This window comes from Canis aureus, chromosome 11 (genome assembly GCF_053574225.1).
Source record: "Canis aureus isolate CA01 chromosome 11, VMU_Caureus_v.1.0, whole genome shotgun sequence".
Classification (NCBI taxonomy): Eukaryota; Metazoa; Chordata; class Mammalia; order Carnivora; family Canidae; genus Canis; species Canis aureus.
The window spans coordinates 71,553,260-71,575,170 of NC_135621.1; the positions used below are offsets into that span (position 1 = coordinate 71,553,260).

Below are 21,911 nucleotides of genomic sequence, written 5' to 3' on the forward strand. Positions count from 1 at the left end.
GGAGCCCAGGACAGACATCTGGACGGAAGACAGCGATTCGGGAGCTGTCAGCCTACGGGTGATGGTTAAAGATCAAGGAGGGGACAAAATAACACAGGGAGCAAGGGAGGACGGAAGCAACAAGGAGGATCCCACCTGCAGGAGGTAGGTTGAGGGGGAGATGGAGGGGAAAGGAGACATGAGAGGGAGGAGAGAGCAGTACCACGGGGGAGAAATGGCTTCAAGGACGGGTAAACAGGTGTGACTGTGTGTAGAAACTCAGAGCTGGCCCCAGCCGGGCTCCCCTTAGCCGCTGAGCAAACTGAGGCCAAGGGATACCGAGGTGTTCAAAGTCACAAGCTATTATTGCTCATGATCACACACATCCATCAGTGGCTCTCAAAAAACTGGGGATCCTGAAGACCCTTCCGGTGAGACCCAACAGGTAATCAACATTTTTATTATAATACCAAGACTTTTTTTAAAAAAGATTTTATTTATTTATTCATGAGAGACACAGAGAGAGGCAGAGACACAGGCAGAGGGAGAAGCAGGCTCCACGCAGGGAGCCCAACGCGGGACTCGATCCCAGGACCCGGGGGTCACGACCCAAGCTGAAGGCAGACGCTCAACCACTGAGCCACCTGGGTGCCCAATACCCAGACTGTGCAGTTCTCATTTAATTGACATTTGAACCGATAATACAAAAGCAATAGTGGGCAAAAACTAACACGAATCGATGGGGACTTAACACAAATCGATGAAGTCATATTCTTCACCCCAGGCACTTTGGTTTAACAAGAAGGCTAGGTTCATGTAAGAATGTCCATGATAGAACAATAATTACCGATTTTTTAACATGACCCTTGGGGCACCTGGCTGGTCTAGTTGGTGGAGCCTGTGACTACTGATCTCAAGGCTGCAAGTTTCAGCCCCACACAGGGTGTCGAGTTACTTAAAAATAAAATCTTAAAAAAAAAAAATGACCCTTGAGTACATCTCGTTAATAGTCTGCATAAGGCACTTCTGCTACCTACAAAAGTACTAGATAAGTGTATGTGCTTGTTTGCACTGACAAGTGAACCACCTGTTTTTCATGTAAAATTTTTATTAAAAAACATGATTGACTAAAAAAACAAAGGAAAGAACAACTGACAAAGACATTATTTGGCAGTCATTTTCTCAAAAATGAGTGAAGTGAGCTTGTCACATCAAAGAAAACTGAGAGTGGGCAGCCCGGGTGGCTCAGCGGTCTAGCGCCGCCTTCAGCCCAGGGCGTGATCCTGGGATCCCGGGATCGTGTCCCACGTCGGGCTCCCCACATGGAGCTTGCTTATCCCTCTGCCTCTGCTCTGCCTCTCTCTGTATCTTTCATGATTAAATAAATAAAACCTTAAAAAAAAAAAAAAAAAGAAAACTGATAGTATTTTTGGCCAGTGATAAAATTTGATCTGGCAAATGAAAATTAGAATTTTAGAAAACTTGCCTCCACTCTGTGAGCTTCACAGCTTCCCGGTACTTAAAGACTTTGCTGATGACATCAGTGGTAATGTTAAGGAGTGTAATATCGTGGATTGAAATGTGTCTACACTGGGAAGATCTGAGCAAATCACTCAGCCATTATTTTCCAAAGGACCAGTGAATGCATGATGGCACAAAATCAAGCATGAACTAAAGACCCATTCAAAGTGCAAGACAGATCAGGGCACCTGGGGGGCTCAGCAGTGGAGCGTCTGCCTTTGGCTCAGGTCGTGACTCCGGGGTCCCAGGATCGAGTCCCTCATCGGGCTCCCTGCATGGAGCCTGCTTCTCCCTCTGCTTGTGTCTCCATCTCTCTCTGGGTCTCTCATGAATAAATAAGTATAATCGTAGGGGGAAAAAAGCAGATATGAGAATCCAATTGTCTCCTTTTAAGCCAGTCATTAATGACATTTGTAAAACTGTAAAATGACTGAACTTTATTTTAGATCATATATGTTTTAAAAATTTTTTAAATATTTTATTTATTTGACAGAGAGCGCACAAGCAGAGAGAGAATGGCAGAGGGAGAGGGAGAGGGAGAGGGAGAAGCAGATTCCCTGATGAGTAAGGAGCACATGCCGGCCTCGATTCCTGGACCCCGGGATCATGACCCGAGCTGAAGGCAGACGCTTAAACAACTGAGCCACCCAGTGGCTCAAAAAACTGGGGGTCCTGAAGACCCTTCCAGTGAGACCCAACAGGTAATGAACATTTTTATTATAATATCAAGATTTTTTTTAAGATTTTATTTATTTATTCCTGAGAGACAGAGAAGCAGAGACACAGGCAGAGGGAGATGCAGGCTCCCTGTGGGGAGCCCGATGCAGAACTCAATCCCGGGACCCTGGGGTCACGACCCAAGCTGAAGGCAGACGCTCAACCACTGAGCCACCCGAGTGCCCAATACCAAGACTGCTAAATATTTTTATAAAAAGTATGTTAACATGTAAAGCATTTATTACTGTTATTTTTACATAATTAATAAGTACTTTTAAAGCCTTTTTCTAATATTTGTTTCCATATTTGTATTATGGTAAATATCTACAACTACAGCCCACATTAATACAGCTGTATGAAATCCTCAATAATTTTTAAAGAGTGTAAAAGGGTCCTGAGACCAAAACATCTGGGAACTAATACAGACCACCCCTTCCTTCCTCCTGGTTCTTGGAGCTTATTCCTAGCATGTCCAACCCTCCCATTCACTTCTCTGCAAAATACGGACTTACAAAACAGAATCAAAAACAGAACCTGAAAAAAAAAAAAAAAAACAGAACCTGGGGCAGCCCCAATGGCTCAGCGGTTTAGCGCCGCCTGCGGCCCAGGGCGTGATCCTGGAGACCCCGGATCAAGTCCTGCGTCGGGTTCGCTGCATGGAGCCTGCTTCTCCCTCTGCCTGTGTCTCTGCCTCTCTCTCTCTCTCTGTGTCTCTATGAATAAATAAATTAAAATCTTAAAAAAAAAAAAGAAACAGAACTTAGCCGAAGAGATGAGACAGCAAGCACAATGAGCTAAACAGAGAGTAAGACTCTTTCCTTCCCTTCAAAATACTGTTCCTTTAAGGGCCACGGCCTGGTGAGGCCTGGTGAGCAATCCCGGACGACCGCCCAGGCCCAGGTGGGCGTAGGCTGGGTTCCTCCACACCCCCTCCCACTACCACCTGTGGGAGAGGAAAGACAGGCGCAGGGCTCAGGGGAAGGTCAGGTGTCATCTTCACGTTCAGTATCTGACTTGTTACAACAGCCAGTGAAGCATGTAGGGCAGGTGGGGCCATTCGGTATTAGTCACTATTTACAGGGGAGGAACCAGAGGTCTTGCCTGACACCAACCAGCACGTCAGGGATGGAGGGGGCAGTGGGCAGGAGCACTGGGTGTGGAGGGGCTCCCAGCGGGTCCCCTCCAGGGGACACTAGCTCTAAGATGCCTCTCTGCCCACTCAAGTCTAGAGGTCCATCATTAAAGATGCTTTATTTTACTTGCAAGTAAGATTTTCTCTTCTGTTTATAAGCCACATATATTTCTAAGATTTTATTTATTTGTTCCTGAGAGACACAGAGAGAGGCAGAGACACAGGCAGAGGGAGAAGCAGGCTCCATGCACCGGGAGCCCGACGTGGGACTCGATCCCGGGTCTCCAGGATCATACCCTGAGCCAGAGGCAGACACTCAACTGCTGAGCCACCCAGTGTCCCCATATTTCCTCTTTTTGTCCTCTGTTTATTCTTTTGGGTAACTGGTCTTTTTGTAATAGTTTGTAAAAAAAAAAAAAAAAAAAAAAAAGTAACCCTTTATATTACTTTTCAATTACAAAACTGATTTTAAAATGATTAAGAAGTGGGGCACCTGGGTGGCTCAGTCAGTTAAGCACCTCTTGATTTCAGCTCAGGTCATGATCTCAGGTTCATGAGATCAAGCCCTGTGCTGGGCTCTGCACTTATGGGGTCTGCTTGAGATTCTCTCTCCCCTTCTCCCTTGCCCCTTCACCACATGCTCCCCCTAAGATAAATGAACCTTTTAAAAAATGATTAAGAAGTAAAAAGTTACTAAAATAAAAACAGACATAAAACAAAAGCTGGTTCTTACATGGGGACACCTGGTGGCTCAGTGGTTGAGCATCTGCCTTCAGCCCAGGGCGTGACCCTGGAGATCCGGATGGAGTCCCACGTCGGGCTCCCTGCGTGGAGCCTGCTTCTCCCTCTGCCTGTGTCTCTGCCTCTCTCTGTGTCTCTCATGAATAAATAAATAAAATCTTAAAAAAAAAAAAAAAAAGCTGGTCCTTACAAAGCAGAACTTTAACAAAGCTAATCATGAAAAAAGCAGGAAACATTAAATATGCAATATTGGGAATGGAAAAGAGAAAAAGTAGAGATATGAAAGCAAGATTATGAAAATTTTATGCTGATAATTTTTAAATTTTGAGAAAATTCTTTTTTTTTTTAAATTTTATTTATTTGAAAGAGTGAGAGCACACAGGGGTGGAGGGAGGGGCTGGGGTTTCAATCCTAGGACCCTGGGATCACGACGGGAGCCCAAAGTAGGCGCTTAACCGACTGAGCCACACTGGGGCCCTTTGAGAAAAATTTTAAATTACCAAATTACTTGACTAGAGGAAAAAAGTAATAGTTTTAGTCAAATGTATATAGCAGTAGAAGTAATATTCTGGGGTCTCCTCTTATTTTTTTTTAAATTTTTTTATTTATTTATGATAGTCACACAGAGAGAGAGAGAGAGAGAGAGAGAGGCAGAGACATAGGCAGAGGGAGAAGCAGGCTCCGTGCACCGGGAGCCCGACGTGGGATTCGATCCCGGGTCTCCAGGATCACGCCCTGGGCCAAAGGCAGGCGCCAAACCACTGCGCCACCCAGGGATCCCTGGGGTCTCCTCTTAAATGCAAACTGCTCAGGGAAGTAAGTGCTAGTGAGTTCCTTCCTCAGTTGCCTTTTTTTTTTGTTTTTAAAGATGTTATTTATTTATTCATGAGAGACTCAGGCAGAGGCAGAGACAGGGGCCGAGGGAGAGCCCAACGCGGGACTCGATCCTGGGACCCGGGGTCACACCCTGGGACGAGGGCAGCCGCTCCACCACGGAGCCCCCCGGGCGTCCCCTTGGTTGCCTTTGCGACAGCAGCTGGGTCTTTGGGACGGGGCTGGACGACAAGTGCCGGGAGCGGAGAAGGTGCTAGCACCGCCCCTGCCTGCCTGCCGGCTTGGCCTGAGGTCGGCTCGCCAGGCCGCCCGGGCTGCCACAACTTCCCTGCTTGTCTCCACGACGTGGCGCCTGGAGCAAGATTCCGCTGCCCTCTCAGTCCCCGGTGGGGTGGGCCGGGGATGCTCCTGCTAACCCGGCTCCGCCCCACGTCAGCCACCGCCTCCCCTGCCGTCCCCTCCTCACGCCTCCTGTCCCCCATCTTCTGCCCGGGCCTGGAGCCCTATGGGGACACAGCACCTCTCCCCGCATCCAGCCTCTTCCCGAGCCCCGCTGGCGCGCAAGCCTGCGGCCCAGGCCTCAGCCTGAGTCCGGAATGGGATAGAGAAGGGGTGCGAGTGAGGGCGCGCGCAGGGCGGAGGGACTGTCTGGCTCTGGGCCCTGGCATCGGAGTTAACGCGAGAGACCTACCGTTTATATCTTACGCTGCCTGCGGCCCAAACGAATGTCTAACACGCAGAAGCACTGCTGTGTCTCTAATTTGGGAATCGGAGGAGTTAAAGTTAAAGCGGCTTATGTGTGTTACGCCGTCTATACCAGCTTGTGACCACTCGCATTATCTCAAGCAACAGACACTAGAAGCACCACCAGTACAGTGTGTGTGTGTGTGTGTGTGTGTGCGCGCGTGCGTGTGTGCACACATGTGTTGGGGGTGGAAACCCATTGAACATTATAATAATGATAGAAAAGGTGATCTCCCTCAGGACGGGGATGACCAATGTGTACGACACTGCTGTGGTCAAGTTGTGAGGTTGTGGGGGGAGGAGGAGGAAGGAAGCCACAAAAGAAAGTGGAGTTTAAATGGAAAAGGTTTAAACTCCACTTGGTGGACCCCGCAATGATTTAGGCTTCGACTGACCCAGCCCTTCACAGCCGCTAGGGCAGGTGCTTCAGGGGACTCCCAACCTTGCCCAAAGCCTCAGGAGTGGGATGGGATGGGATGGGGAGGACAGACACTCACGGCGACCCACAACTTCCACGGACTACCCGGGTCTGGAGCAGCCAGCCCGTCCAGATAACAGAAAACTGATGCTGCAATGACACTGACCACACCCAAGGCCGGGACACTTGACTGGCATGTTCAAGCACATTCAGGACAGGATGGGTCGGAACGACTTGAAATCTGGGCCACACCAGATGTTTGGTGGTCCTTACCAAAGCCGCCTCTGGAGGAGAATGTAGATAGGAATCCCCAACAGAGAACTGAAAACCTAAAGGGTTAAAAACAGGGGTGCCAGGGGATCCCTGGGTGGCGCAGCGGTTTAGCGCCTGCCTTTGGCCCAGGGCGCGATCCTGGAGACCCGGGATCGAATCCCACGTCGGGCTCCCGGAGCATGGAGCCTGCTTCTCCCTCTGCCTATGTCTCTGCCTCTCTCTCTCTCTCTCTCTCTGTATGACTATCATAAATTAAAAAATCAAAAAAAAAAACAAAAAAACAGGGGTGCCCAAGGCCCGGGCACCTCCTAGTCCAGAGGGTATTACGACTTGAAAGGCCCTAAGGAAGGTCCCCCACACCCTCCACCCATCTAGCGAAATTATGCCTAAAATCCCCAGATCAGAGCTCTCTTCCTTTCACTGTGCTTCCACTAGTCCCGGGGGACGCCAGGCCTCGTGCTGCTCTGAGCTGCTGGCACTTCCACCCCGGCTCAGGCGAAGACCCTGAGAAGTGCGATGGAGGTCACGACCGGGACACAACGCTCTGATACTGCCCTCAACGGTTCCACTGCTGGGGTCCAGACTTTCAGGTCTCTGTCCCTCACCCCACCAAACCTATCAGGGTTCAGTATCTGGGAACAGTAAGCTGCTTCTTCAAAACACCCACCGCTCCCTGCCTACATGGGGAACTCGGCATGGGCTCTAGGGAGGCTCGGGGGCTGGCGGGGATTAACTGGACGCCTCCCTCTGCAGCTGCCTGTGTCCAGGATGGGGTGACGGACTTGGGAGCTAACACGGGAGGAGGCCTGGTGTATTCTGGTGCCATCTGTCAGGCCCCGAGAAGTCCCCCTCCCAAAAATATGCCCCCTACTCCAGATACACCTGGCACCTAAAATTTCACTGGAGGGCCCAAATGAGTAAAATGGAGTAAAAGTTACTCAACAGGTTCCCAGAAAAACACAAAGATCTCTTCACGGGGGGTGAGGGTGGGGGTGAGTGAGAAGCCACGGGAGAACAGGGAATGGCAGCCCTGGAATTCCTAGAGGAGGACGCAGTGAGGGCAACGCGGCGGGAAGAGGGCTGAAGATGAGGAGCCGCAGGGCATCCTCAGGGGCCGCAGGCAGCATCTATAATAAAAGTGCGTTTTCACGGCAAATAGTTTTTAATCACATCAAAATCCATCCGTCCCCCTTAGTGGCTTTGCCCGGCAGAGGCAGGCACGCACCGGGACGAGCAGGCTCCCTCCCTGGAGGAGGCCAAGGAAGCGCGGGCAGCCCCTGGGGCCCAGAACGGCAGGGAAAGAGCACAGTCAACTGTGGGCTGGCTTGCGGGTCACACGATAGGATCTCGCTGCTTCGAGTCACGTAATCCCTTTTCCCTCCTCCGCTGGGCTCTCCCTCTCCTCCTTTCCCCTCTCTGCTCTGTTTTGATTTGGTTAAAATAGATGCAAACTCTGGTCTTTTCTATTTTTAATACCTAGCCATTACATAATCCGCAACGTAATTGCTGACTTGAAAAACTATTGGCAAGAGCAGAAAATCCCCAGAGTTTTAAACAGGAAAAGGATTATTACAGCACAAAAGCCTCTGGCAGTTTTACTGACTGGTAAACCGTCTGCAATCGTCACTTGCCAGTGAAGTCACATGGGCCCTGGGAAACACTGTCCCCACCTCAGGGAAAACAGGCTGGGGGCAGGGACGAACCGGAGCCTCAGCGGGGAGCAGGCTGCGGTGTGTCCGGCGGGGCTGGGGGAGGGGGGCAGCTGGGGGGTGGGGGGTGGGGGGGATGCCCCGAGCTGCAGGTCACCGGCCCTCCCCAGGCCACCTCTGAACCGCTTTTGTTCCTTGCTGGAGAGTGAAGTCCTCCGCATCTGAATCCCTCATCAACTTCCTGGGCCCTGGGACGGCCTCCCACACACTCCGGGGCAAGCCTGGGTGAGGGTGCACTATCTCGCTCGATACATGATTTTATTAGGACAGAGGAGCAAGGAAGACTGCTGTTAATCACGGAGACCCGACCCACCACTCTGCTTTCCACACAGGAGGCCAACCACCATGCTACTTAATTCTTCAGTAAAATGAGCCAGTGAAAATATAATGACTAAAGATTTGGTAAAGGGCTGAAGGGGAGCAGATTTTGCCATCCTAAAATATGTCTCTTTGGCATAAGGATTTTTCTGAGCTGAAAGCAATCAAAACGTAGCAAATTTAGGAAAAGCCCTTTACCGCCCCTCTCAACTACCTAAATTTACATTGGAAGGGGGCCTATACCAGGACACTATTACCAGAAATACTTTTTTACCTAAGAAACTTACCTGCACAAAAGGACAACCTTTGTTTTCTAAACAGCTCTTGTGAATGGCCTTCCTTCCCTTTGTAACCCCAGACCTCCCCTCCTTTCCTTAGCTCACGGTGTTATATAAAACTGCAATTCTTTGACTGCCCTTTGAGCTTCGTATTTTTATGGGGTTCCCATATATAGGACATTTATTTTTCTCCTGCTAATTATTAGACCAGCCAAAGAACCTAGGAAAGAAGAAGGGAACATTTTTCCCACCCTCCAGATTTCACAACCAAATCAAAATTATCTCATTAAGGGGAACCTGGGGGACTCAGCGGTTTGGCACCTGCCTTTGGTACAGGGTGTGATCCTGGAGTCCCGGGATCGAGTCCCACATTGGGTTCCCTGCATGGAGCCTGCTTCTCCCTCTGCCTGTGTCTCTGCCTCTCTCTGTCTCTCATGAATAAATAAAATCTTAAAAAAAAAAAAAAAAACAGGAAAGCCTGGAGTCATGTAAATGAAATGTCCAGGGTGAAGCCAGCATACAACATGGTTGGATCCAGGTGCTCCAAAGATGCCACCTCACAGCTCAGCTTTCCCTTGTGGGGCTTCAGCACTCCCCCTGGAGTGGCAGGACGACCACTAGAAGCCTCAGAGTTATGCACATCCTACAGGCTTGGCAGACCCAGATCCCATGGGGGAAAAAATGAGAATTCACTTCTTGCTAGTTACCAAAAAAGTCCAAAGTCCTAATTGGCCCGAATTTGAGACCATACCCACGTCAACTGCTGTTTTCTGATTGGCAGTCATGTGTCCTCCATCATGTCTGCCCAGGGATGAACCTGACCCTACCAGAACCCAGTCTAAAAACAGAGAAGGAGGGGACGCCTGGGTGGCTCAGCGGTTTAGCGCCTGCCTTCAGCCCAGGGCGTGATCCCGGGATCCTGGGATCTAGTTCCGTATCGGGCTCCCTGCAGGGAAACTGCTTCTCAGTCTGCCTGTGTCTCCGCCTCTGTGTGTCTCATGAATAAATAAATAAAATATTAAGAAAACAAAACAGAGAAGGACATGGCCCCCCAAAGGAAATCAATATGCTCTCATTTAAGAAGAGAAAGTGCATGCTGGGCAGTCAAAGCCCATCAATCACTACTGTCCTCAAAGTATGGAATTACAGTGGATTTTAAGACTACGTACCACATGCTCTTCCATCAGTTTGGTCTTCCTCCCTAAGAAGTGAGCAAGAGTTCTCGTTTAGTGTGACACTGGCTGGATTTGCCCTGGACCTACTCCAGCTGCTCAGACCTTGGCTTCTTGCTCTAAGACACTTATTGGAGGCTTAATATTTGCTTAACTACTCACTCAGAGCAGTCTCCAAGTCCCAATACTTTGTGGAAGACTTTTCTGCCTCCCTCCAACTCCCAAATGATATGCCCTACTCAGTGCTGGTGTGGCCGGCAAAGCTGCAGTCCTCTTGCTCTTTGACCGGCATCACAGGGTCTGCGTAAATTGTAGGGAGGGAAGGGAGTAACAAGCCCTTTGTTGGGAAGTTCTGCCTCCCTTTTGGAATCTGAACTGAAAATGGCTTCCACTGGGCAGAAAGAGGAATACCAGGGTAGTTCCTGGAACATCTAACAAATAGACTCCATAAGAAGGATCCTGGGGCAGGACCAAGGCTAAACATTCTAGGAGTTACACAGCAAGCACTAGAGCAGTCAGAGGTCAGCTACAACCATTCTGTCTATGCGCTTGTTTTAAAATCCACCTAGATGCCCCCCCTCCAATGAACCTCCCATAATTTCTGCAAATTCCCAGCAGCTAATGCTCTTAACAGTCCCTTTAGGCTCTGATTGCAGCTCCTGCTGGATTTTTTATCTCACTCACTGAGGCTGATCTCTTCCTTCTGATCTGAGCTGTCCCAGAGGTGGGACTCAGCTCCCTTTTTTTATGCTTTCCCAAAAAGAAAAAAAATACAGATACATAAACTAACTCAAAACACTGTCTTCATCAGACTTTCCTCAGGTTATCAAGAGACAGAGGGGCTTTATCTTGTTAGCATGCTTCATGGCGCCTTCACCCTCTCCAGACATGGCTCACGGGTCTCCCCTTTGCTCAGAAAACTCAATTCCCCTTATATTACTCAGAGCAACTTAGCTCTCTAACCCCCTTCTTCTGATATCCAGTGACCCACACCTGGAGTCAGCCCCACTGTGAACCACCCACTCCAGGCTCCACGCCTGACCAATACTGAGCAACAAGAGGAAGTTGTGAACTTCACTCTCACCATCAGCATTCTGTAGTGAGAAGAGAATGGAATGTTCTTCCCCCTATGAATACGAATTCGGCCATCCCTCTTTTGAACAGTACTTGCTGGAGTCAATTTTGGTTTTAAATAGGTTTCTATTATACCACTCCATGTAACTCTCCAGCTCATGGAAAAGCCTGTGTTGCAAGTCCGAAACAATCCCCATACACCCATACTGGTGTCCGCTGACACTGGTAATGTAATTTAGAAAAAGCAGTGCTTCTGTCCCAAAAGCCCTGGTCTTTCTTTGGAAGACAAAGAGGGAAAAAAAAAAAAAAAGAAAGAAAGACAAAGAGGTTTTTGGGCTTGTGCCACCCTATGATTGGAAGTCCTGTTATTTCCAGGCTAGAGTTCTAGATCCTCAAATTCCAGGGAAACAGGCAAAACTAAGGCGTCTGCTTCAAGGTCTTCTTTCACCCAGGTTGGTGAGGGACCGAGACCAAGATTAAAACCAGCTGAGATGGGATCCCTGGGTGGCACAGCGGTTTGGCGCCAGCCTTTGGCCCAGGGAGTGATCCTAGAGACCCGGGATCGAATCCCATGTCGGGCTCGGGTGCATGGAGCCTGCTCCCCCCTCTGCCTGTGTCTCTGCCTCTCTCTCTCTCTCTCTCTGTGACTATCACAAATAAATTTAAAAAAAAACAAAACAAAAAAAAAAAACCAGCTGAGACACTTCTGAGGCCAATCAGGTAATTTTCCTTTTTCTTCCAAGGGAAGGAGCAAGCAAAACCTTCTGAGCAGAGGAGGTCTCAGCTCCTTCCACTACGGCACAGGCAGGAAGGCAGAGAGTCTCTACAAGGCTGTGAATACCAAAGTGCAGCAAATCCTAGGAAAAAAGAATTCTGAGCTTTGAATTCCTTTGTTCTTCACACGAAGAAGTGCAACTGCAGATACCGTGGCCCAGGAGCCTCCTCCAGGAATCCTTTCAGTTTATGGGAAGGGAAGAGTAGTAAGAAGTCTTTAACTTCTTCTCAGAGGCTAAGATTTATTTTTTTTTTATTTATTTATTTATGATAGTCACAGAGAGAGAGAGAGAGGCAGAGACACAGACAGAGGGAGAAGCAGGTTCCATGCACTGGGAGCCTGATGTGGGATTCGATCCCGGGTCTCCAGGATCGCGCCCTGGGCCAAAGGCAGGCGCCAAACCGCTGCGCCACCCAGGGATCCCGAGGCTAAGATTTATACTGGATCAATCTTTTAACATAAGGGGAAGACAAAAGTTAACATTTCACTCTTTAATGTAACTAGAAGAATACAAGCTTAAATATTTTTTAATCTAAAGGAATCCTTTAATAAAATTTAAAGAAGAATACATTCCAAATCAAATAGGAATGTTGTTTAAAAAATAAATGGGAACATTCTATTCCTGCATTTGCACCTTTCACTGATACAGAAAGTTAACGTCAAAGTTCTCACAGCTGGGGTGCCTGAATGGCTCAGCTGGTTAAGCGTCCGACTCTTCATTTCAGCTCCGATCATGATTTCAGGGTTGTGAGATGGAGCCCCTCATGGAGCCCCACACTGGGCATGGAGCCTGCTTGAGTCTCTCTCTCTCTCTGCCCCTCACTCCACTCGCTCTCAAAACAAAAAAACAAAAAAACAACAAAAAAAAGGTTTTCACAGCCATACAGTATTTCATGGTACCTTATTCGTGGATATTTACCAATACAGTAACATTCCTATCCAGAGAAGTCTGCTCATTCCTTAAATGAAATAACAGTTTCATTTGGAATGGATGCAATGGATAAGCTTTTTTTTATATATATAAAATTACAATTTGCCCTGTTGTGTCTCACGTATTGTATTCTCCACTCATTTTCTATTGGGTTTGCCTTTTCCTTATTGATTTATAGAAATCCTTTACAGATTTTAGATATTAATTCATCACCTATTACATACATTGCAAAAATTTTCTTCCATTCTAGTGGCTGTCTTCTAACTTTGTTTATAACGACTTTTGCCAGACAGAAGTTTTTCATTCTAATTGTACCAAAACCAGTTAAAAACGATTCAGAAAGTACTGACGTGAGAAGAGCACACCCCGAGCTCTAAGCCACATAGCCTCTTGTGCTGTGGGCCACACAATCTTACTCAGGTTCCTGTGATGAAATGGCTGGTTAGGCAATCATTTTCTGAGTTATTCACATCTGGCCAGGGTAGTGGTGTCAATGAATCAAGTAAGGAAGGAGTAAAAAGAATTGTAAAGACTTTGTTTCCAGCTATTTGGAGGCTCTTTCTTAAACATTTGCAATCATGTATTAACAAGGTCAAAAGAATCCTGAACCATTAAAAATCTAAAAACATCTTTATAAAGAATAATCTGAGTATTTCCAGATTCTTTCAAACTCTGTGGGCCTTAGGGCATTATTTGCTGTCACTGTAAAAGGCAAAATAAATTCTAGACTCTACAGGAATAGAAAGGCCCAAGAATCTATTGACTCCTACTAGGGTTTTAAGGAAGAAACCTTCAGTTTCCCTTCAGCCTCTCACAGATTAGCACCGACTCAATCTGAGCCTGAACAGTTCAAAAAACCCTCATGGCCAAATGGGATTTCCCTGCAAAGAGTACTTAGTCCCTATTCCTGCAAACTCTGCCTAAAGGCCCAGTACTTTGTGGAGCTTGTCCCATTTGGCCAGAGCACCCCTCCTTTCCCCACTCCAGTATTTAGGTGTGCAGTGCAGAAAGCGGGCCTAAAAGACAGTTCTGGCCTCCTTCCCCCTAGCTGGAACCTGGCACTCCCTGAAGAACTTGGTTCTGGAAAATGAATTTTCTGCCATAAAATTCTTCTTCAGTACCCAGTGGTACCAAGAGGAAAAACAGATGGTCCGTCTCAATGTGGCTTCAAAGCCATTATTCCTATTACCTTACAAAAAAATCCTTCCTTTGCCTAAGTCTATACTAAACAACCGCACTCCTCTTCACTGCTGTCACCTACTGACCTCTTGGTCATCAAGACCTTTTGTCCCTTGATCGGTCTGCCTTTAAACAGAAAGTCAGACCTTTTGCCTGGTCACAATCTCCTATATCCTTCAATATTTCTACGTCTCCTTGTCTTTACTTTTACACCTATTTTACTTTTACTTTTACTACCTATTATAGATCAGATAATTCTAATCAATCTAATCGACTAATTAAATCAGGCCCCTTAAAGAGCTTCTACTGTCATTTTGCTAACTTAATATAAGGCTTTTTTCACACAGTGGATTTAATAAAGTTGTATTCAGTCACTCACATCCTATAATTTGAGTTTTCACTAAACTGAGCTTTGCAAAGTTTCAAATACTCAGGGATTACCATGTCATTTTGGGGTCAGTCCGAAAGGACTAAGGTGAAAGTCAGTTAGGTAGGAATTACCCAATCCAAGGGTTGTGAGCAAGGCATTCAAGGGGAAGGAATGCATTTTTCCACTCCTCCACCTAAAAAATACCCCAAGAAATGCTCCTCTCAGAGGGACTGAGACTTCCTCCTATACAATGTCTGCTCCCCTCTCCCTCAATTCCTTCCAGATAATCTGAATGTTAGCTCAACAAAGACACAGCTTTGCCCTTGATGGACCTCCCAAAGTTTACTCATATCTGAAACAAGGAAGTTTGCCTAGAATATCTCAAGTTTTGTTTTGTTTTTGTTTTCAGTAGGCTCCACATGTAGACCCTGAGATCAAGACCTAAGCTGAAACCAAGAGTTGGATGCTTAACCAATTGAACCACCCAGGTGCCCCTCAAAAGTTTTTTGATGTAAATAACTGCACATTATTTTTAATGCGAAAATCAAATTTTATTTTGAAAAGCAGGTTCAATGCTTAAAGAAACCCAGTGGTAAATCCTTTTGATATACTGAAGAATCTTCATATCCCACCACTCCCAACATAACTGTTAGATCATCTGCATGAAACCAATAATTCTCCTAAAGCAGGACACAGAGATTGGTATCAGGAGCTTCTTCCAAAACCCTGCCAATCCTGCCCCCCACACACCATCTGAAAAAGGCAGTCCTTAAATCCCTACTGAGGCAGAATTACGGGCTTAGAGGACTGTGCTAAGGGTACAAAGGTGGCCAGGAACACATGCCAGGAAACACAGGGCAGGGCCAGGTGACAGGCTCCAGTCCCTCTGGAGCCAGAGGCAGAACCTCCCAGTTTGCTTTACCCTCACAGAGGGTGTAATTTCCAGTAGGGCTAAAAATCGCCGGTGGCACAGTGCCAGAGGGCAGGGCCAGGCTGGGTAAGCAAAAGCCAGCGATGAGCCAGAGAGCCTCCTGATTTAGAATCCAAGCAGTAGAGAAGGGTGGTAGAGAGCCTCCTACAGAGGACTTAAAAAGTAGCTGCCCTCTTTGGGTACGATCCAGGTTGCCAATAGGAAATCTCTTGCCTCCATGGGCCTCCTCACTTGTTCCAGAGACTTTCTCAGCATCAAGGACATCAAGTGACTGGGACTCAAGTGACACCAGCTTACTGATTTTGGAAACATCCCTCCTCTGTGGAGTCACCAGCTCATAGAGCAGAAACTTCCCATGGTACTTGTTTCCTCCCTCCCTAATATAAAATCCAGGTGAGGAGTCTAGTCCCCAAACCACCCAAGTCAAACTACAGTACAAAGCTGTGGGAAGATCGTTCTGTACAGCTCAACATGCCGCAGAGATAAGGATTCCTTCAGTCCTTCGCTGACTCACTCATTCATTCCACTGCAGCTTTCTGATGGCCCACTAGGCTCCACGCACTGGGCAGCAACCATGCCTTGCAGAATTCTCAGCAGACACCAGTCTAGCAATTCCCCACAACCTCTCTCTAAAGTGGACCCTGCTGGTTCAGAATTTCTGACAGGAAATAACTGCTTTTTATGTTTATGCTATCAGAATGGCTTAGCCAAAACATTCAATTGCATAAATATGATTGTCAGCTGGAAAACTGAAGTAACTTGAGATTTCTGACTTTCTACCAACTAAAGTAGGTCCCCTTAGGATCTCTACTAGTTAGTGCATACACATGTAAGTGAATTAATATGTGATTCCGGAAGTAAGCAAACTTAATGTCCACAAAAAAAAATTGTTCCGTGTAATTAAATGAGACAAGCCCTTCCCTCATGGGTTGAAGTCAATATGCTTCTACTGTATTGCTTTCAAAAGAATGAAGTCAGAATTCAATAAACTACTGAGCCACCAAACTAACTCTGCTATAACCAAACTAGCCAACCTTATTTCCAAAACACCTCAAGCTATTTCTGAACGGATTAGGATTTTTTTTTTCTCCCTTAAACTAATAAAACATCCCACATTCTCTGGTTTAGAGGAATGTCAGGACCTACAAGGGCCAGAGGACAGGACAGTGACTGTGAGGAGCACTGTATCTTCCCTGGCCCTTTTCTTCCTTCCACTTCTTCACTGTGATATTCCTAGCTCCAGGCTGCCACTTTTGCTCTAGCCTTCCCTCCTCAGAAAATTCACCTCATGGAGAAATGAGAAATGGAATTTGAGGCCTAAATACCTGAGTTTGAGTCCTAATCCTACTCTCTGAGATTCAGTGTCCACATGAAAGAAAAAAAAATGCATAGTATACAGGACTGTTAGCCAGGTCACTGTACAATGGCGTTCATAAACTGCACAGGGATCTTTAAATAATGTTGTGGCTGTTGTTTCATTACAGTGATTACTCTCCACTCTTACTGCTCCTCAAGCTCTACTCTCAGGTTCCAGTTGAGACCACTGCCACACACTCCTCTCCAGGGTCTGTCAAGACTACCACCAGGAATGGGAGGACCGAGATAAGACCATCCCTCTCCTAAACATCTCAAGGGTGTCAACTCTAGAGTCCCACTCTTACTTACTGCCTCTACTTCAGAAGTACCTTTTCCTCTAAATGGGAATCCCCAGTCTATAGAATATTTCCTTTTGGATATAGGTCTGGCCCTTCAAATTTAACTCCAAGACACAAATTTCTCTCCCCTTTCTAGAGAACTAGTTCTCCTTTCCAGTTACCCTCTTTCTGTCATAATGAGTAATTTTCCAACTTCACAGTGTAGACACACACCTTGGCATAATATAACTGTGGTTTTGGCCCACCTACCACCATCAAGTCAGAATCTTTTTTTTTTTTTTTAAGATTTTATTTTTCAGGGCAGCCCGGGTGGCTCAGTGGTTTAGCGCTGCCTTTGGCCCAGGGCCTGATCCTGGAGACCCGGGATCCAGTCCCACGTCAGGCTCCCTGCATGGAGCCTGCTTCTCACTGTGTCTCTGCCTCTCTCTCTCTCTCTCTCTCTGTGTCTCTCATGAATAGATAGAATCTTTAAAAAAAAAATTTGTTTTTCAAATAATCTTTACCCAACATGGGGTTCAAACTTACAACCTTGAGATCAAGAGTCATGTGCCAACGAGGTGCCCCTATTTTTTTAAATCCTTTTTTTTTCTTTATCAGAAAAGAAAATTTTGGTTAACATTGTATTATATGATATTTTTAAGATTTATTTTATTTGAGTGGGGAAGTACAAAGGGAGAAAATCTTCAAACAGGCTTCTCTCTGAGCTCAGAGCCTGAACAGCACTTGATCCCACGACCCATGAGATCATGACCTGAGCTAAAACCAAGAGTTGGATGCTGAACCAAATGAGCCACCCAGATGCCCCTGATGTATGAGTTTATAATATATATACATAGTTGAGATGCCTGGGTGGCTCAGTGGTTGAGAGTCTGCCTTCAGCTCAGGGCGTGATCCTGGGGTCAAGGATCGAGTCCCACATCGGGCTCCTTGTGGGGAGCCTGCTTCTCCCTCTGCCTGTGTCTCTGTCCCTCTCTGTGCCTCTCATGAATAAATAAATAAAATATTTTAAAAATAATAATAAATATATACACACACACATACACACACAGCTCTGGTGGTATTTATTTCAACTGAAACAAATTCATATGCTATATATTTTTTTCATTTTATATTACAGCCATCTTTCTGTGTCAGTAATTATTTACTTCATTTATCATTGTACGAACTTAACAGTTTATTTGGCCAATCCCCTATTGATGGTCATTTTGATTGCTTTACCAATTCGATAGTAATAAATATATCTCTGTACACTTTCCTTGGGCATAAATACCTAGAAATCAGATTGGTGGATTAAGAATGTGTGTACTTCAGGGGTGCCTGGGTGGCTCAATTAAGCGTCTGACTTGGCTCAGGTCATGATCTCAGGGTCCTGGGATGGAGCCCTCTATCGGGCTCCCTGCTCAGTGGGGAGTCTGCTTCTCTCTCCCCCCCCCCCCGCCTCTCCCCCTTCATGCTCTCTCTAATAAGAATTTTTTAAAAAGAAAATAACTTTTTGGGATCCCTGGGTGGCGTAGCGGTTTAGCGCCTGCCTTTGGCCCAGGGCGCGATCCTGGAGACCCGGGATCGAATCCCACGTCGGGCTCCTGGTGCATGGAGCCTGCTTCTCCCTCTGCCTGTGTCTCTGCCTCTCTCTCTCTCTCACTGTGTGCCTATCATAAGTAAATAAAAATTAAAAAAAAAAAAAAAGAAACAAAATGTTTAAAAAAAAAAAGAAAATAACTTTTTTTAGTATACTTATTATTTTAGTTTTTATATTAAAAACCTTTAATCCGGGGATCCCTGGGTGGCACAGCGGTTTGGCGCCTGCCTTTGGCCCAGGGCGCGATCCTGGAGACCCAGGATCGAATCCCACATCAGGCTCCCGGTGCATGGAGCCTGCTTCTCCCTCTGCCTGTGTCTCTGCCTCTCTCTCTGTGACTATCATAAATAAATAAAAATTAAAAAAAAAACAAAAACCTTTAATCCATCTATAATATATTTTGCTAGAAGGTAACAGGAATTTTTTTTTTGAATTTTTTTTTTTTAATTAGTTAAGACATTCATTCTAAACACTATCCTTGGGACGCCTGGGTGGCTCAGTGGTGGAGCGTCTGCCTTCAGCTCAGGGCATGACCCTGGGGTTCCAGGATTGAGCCCCACATCGGGCCCGCCATAGGGAGCTTGCTTCTCCCTCTGCCTGTGTCTCTGCCTCTCTGTGTCTCTCATGAATAAGTAATATCTTTAAAAAAAAGAAAGAAAGAAAGAAAGAAAGAAAGAAAGAAAGAAAGAAAGAAAGAAACAAACCCCAACACTATGCTTTCCACTAAAAGTTAGATCTGTTTCTGGACTTTCTAATCAATCTTGAGCTCTGCTCACCAACAAAAATTCTTATTTCCAGATAGAATATTTTTTTTCATTGCCCACAATAGGTTTTATGCAGACTGCTGCCTCTATACACATTGTTCTCCTAGCCTGGAACATCCTCTTACCTTCCCTCCACAGATTCTTCAAAGCAAAACCATTTCTGAGGTAAGTAGTAAATGCTAAAAAAAAAAAAAAAATTTAATTTAAATTTAAAAAAAAAGTAGTAGTAAATGCTGGGGTGCCTGGGTGGCTCAGTTGGCAGAGCATGCAACTCCTAATCTCAGGGTCATGAGTTCAAGCCCCACATTGGGTGTAGAGTTAACTTTAAAAAAAGAAATAGTAAAAAAAAAAAAAAAAAAGGAAAGAAAAAAAAGAAATAGTAAATGCTATTTAAAACAAGAAATGTTTTTTAAAAAATATTTATTTATGTTTTAGAGAAAGAGAGTGAGCAGGAGGGGGAGTGGGAGGAGAAAGAATTTCAAGCAGACTTCACATTGAGCATGGAGCCTGACACAGGACTCAGTCTCACAACCCTGAGATCATGACCTGCAATCTTGACCTGAGCTGAAACCAAGAGTCAGATACTTAACTGACTGTGCCACCCAGGTGCCCCACACAAGAAATGCTTTCAAAGGAGAGAAATAACATAAAAGAACACATCAGAGGTTCTAAAAATACTTTGTGTGGCTAAAGTGGATGAATTTTTACTCAGCAGAACCATTTCAGTGGGCTTTGGACATATGGAGGTAAGTTTGGAAGACAGAGTAGAATTCAATTGCTTTGCATAACAGAGGAAGTAGTATCGGGAATATTTAGTGGCAACAGAGTTAGGAAAGTTTGCAGAGGAATGATTATAAGAGACCAAAGCCCTAGGTACATGGGTGATATACATAGTGATGAATCTCTAATGGAGATATAGACAAAAAAATACTTTAAGGGATAGGGATAGCCAGTATTAGAATTCAAGTTGCTGCTTTCCGGCAATGTAAAACACTCTCCATTATCCTAAATCTTTAATAAAGTCTGCTATACACATACAGGCTTTAGCTGGGAGATATTTGAGCTCTACATCTGGGTGAATGTGGATGGAAACAGAGACAGCATGCTTGAGACAGTAAGACCATCTATAATCTGAACTAATTTAGTGGAAGCAAGAGCTCAAAATTAGAATGACCATAAATACATGAGCTCCTAGGAATTTGAAGAATCTGGGTGAAGGAATCAGACTCTACAATCTGTAGAATGACACTTTGAGCCAAATTTTTAGGGGAAAAGATGGTTCCAGCTAACTAATGGGTTACATTAAGATACTCAATCTTCAGAAGCTTTTAAAAAGGACCAAACTTGGGACACCTGGGTGGCTCAGGGTGTGATCCCGGTCTGGGGATCAAGTTCCACAGCAGGCTCCCTGTGAAGAGCCTGCTTCTGTCTCTGCCTGTGTCTCTCATGAATAAATAAATAAAATCTTAAAAAAAAAAAAAAAAAAAAAAAGGAGGACCAAACTGGGGCACCTGGTGGCTCAGTAGTTGAGCCTTTGGCTCATGTCATGATCCTGGGGTCTGGGGATCAAGTCCTGCATCAGGCTCCGTGCAGGATGTATGCTTTTCCCTCTGCCTGTGTCTCTGCCTTTTTCTCTGTGTCTCGAATGAATGAATGAATGAATGAATGAGTAAATAAATAAATAAGTAAATCTTTAAAAAGGACCAAACTACATGAGGTTCAGTGGTGATTTACAGAAGAGACCAGTGGGGGAGGTACTAGTTACTCTGCTTGCACAAGAAATAATCTGAGGATTTTACTCCATTCCTTCCCCACTCCACATGCTCCCATCGGGGTGTTCCAGTCCCTACCTTACTTAGTGTGTCCTTAGTCAACAATCATCTCTTCCATGAAACTTTCTCCCAAGGTTTTAGCTCTCAGGTGATCCCTTTCCAAAACTTCCATTTTACCTAGAATCTGAACCTCGGTGTAACCTTTACTTGTCCTTTTTTTTCCTATTTGTTAACTTCTCTACTAAGTTCAACTAGAGATGCCTTGCAGACAAGGACCCCAGCGAGAGAGAAAGAGAGAGTGAGCACATGCACAAGTGAGACAGGGAGGGAGGGAGGAAGGGACATTCTAAACATCTTACATTACATTCAGAGCCTACTTAATTCCTGGTGGGAAAACAGGGAAGACAATGATGCAGAAGCAAGACTACTAATGACCCTGGAGGATTATAGAAAGTTACAGTTATCACACTTATAGCTACATATACAGCTATCACAGCTACAGCATACATATAGTTTTATATGCCAATACTTATAAATACCTACAGAAGGACCAAATAACTGGCTCTACTGAAGATCTCTAAATGACTATTACAAGCCCTCTTCTGACATTCCTGTGAGCTCACTCTCTGATCTTCAGTTAAAACCATAGCATTTCAGGGGATCCCGGGGGTGGGGTAGGGTGGGGGGGCTCAGTGGTTTAGCGCCTGCCTTCGGCCCAGGGTGTGATCCTGGAGTCCTAGGATCGAGTCCCAGGATTGAGTCCTGCATTGGGCTCCCCATGGAGAGCCTGCTTCTCCCTCTGCCTGTGTCTCTGCCTCTCTCTCTCATGAATAAATAAATAAAATCTTAAAAAAAAAAAAAAAAAAAAACATAGCATTTCAGAGGAAGTGGCAGAAATAGACAGGAACCCTAGACCAAGGCCCCTAGGGTGGGGCCTATGGGTAGAAGATGCTAACTGTTGGATGAACATCATATCTAAGCGTGAGATCAAAGCTAAACCTTTGTATATAGTTTGTTTCATGATTAGGTCATCCAACTCTGTTAA

General features: G+C 45.8%; 1 protein-coding gene across 37 annotated transcripts in view; it reads right to left on the minus strand.

Annotated features, from left to right (window-relative positions):
- LOC144324354 (uncharacterized) overlaps positions 1 to 21,911 on the minus strand; it is a 91,892-nt gene that overhangs the window by 30,545 nt on the left and 39,436 nt on the right. For 13 of the 37 annotated variants that reach the window (XR_013389898.1, XR_013389911.1, XR_013389910.1 and 10 more), the window contains 2 exons: positions 19,220 to 19,273; positions 4,083 to 4,248 (listed from right to left, as the gene is read on the minus strand). The exons of 1 other annotated variant lie outside the window; for it this stretch is intronic. Coding sequence is in view for 1 of the 36 variants with exons in the window: in XM_077915752.1 (XP_077771878.1) it covers positions 19,220 to 19,273 (54 nt within the window). In the remaining 35 variants the exon portion in view is untranslated. 23 more of the 37 variants (XM_077915767.1, XM_077915776.1, XM_077915752.1 and 20 more) reach the window with 10 other exon arrangements.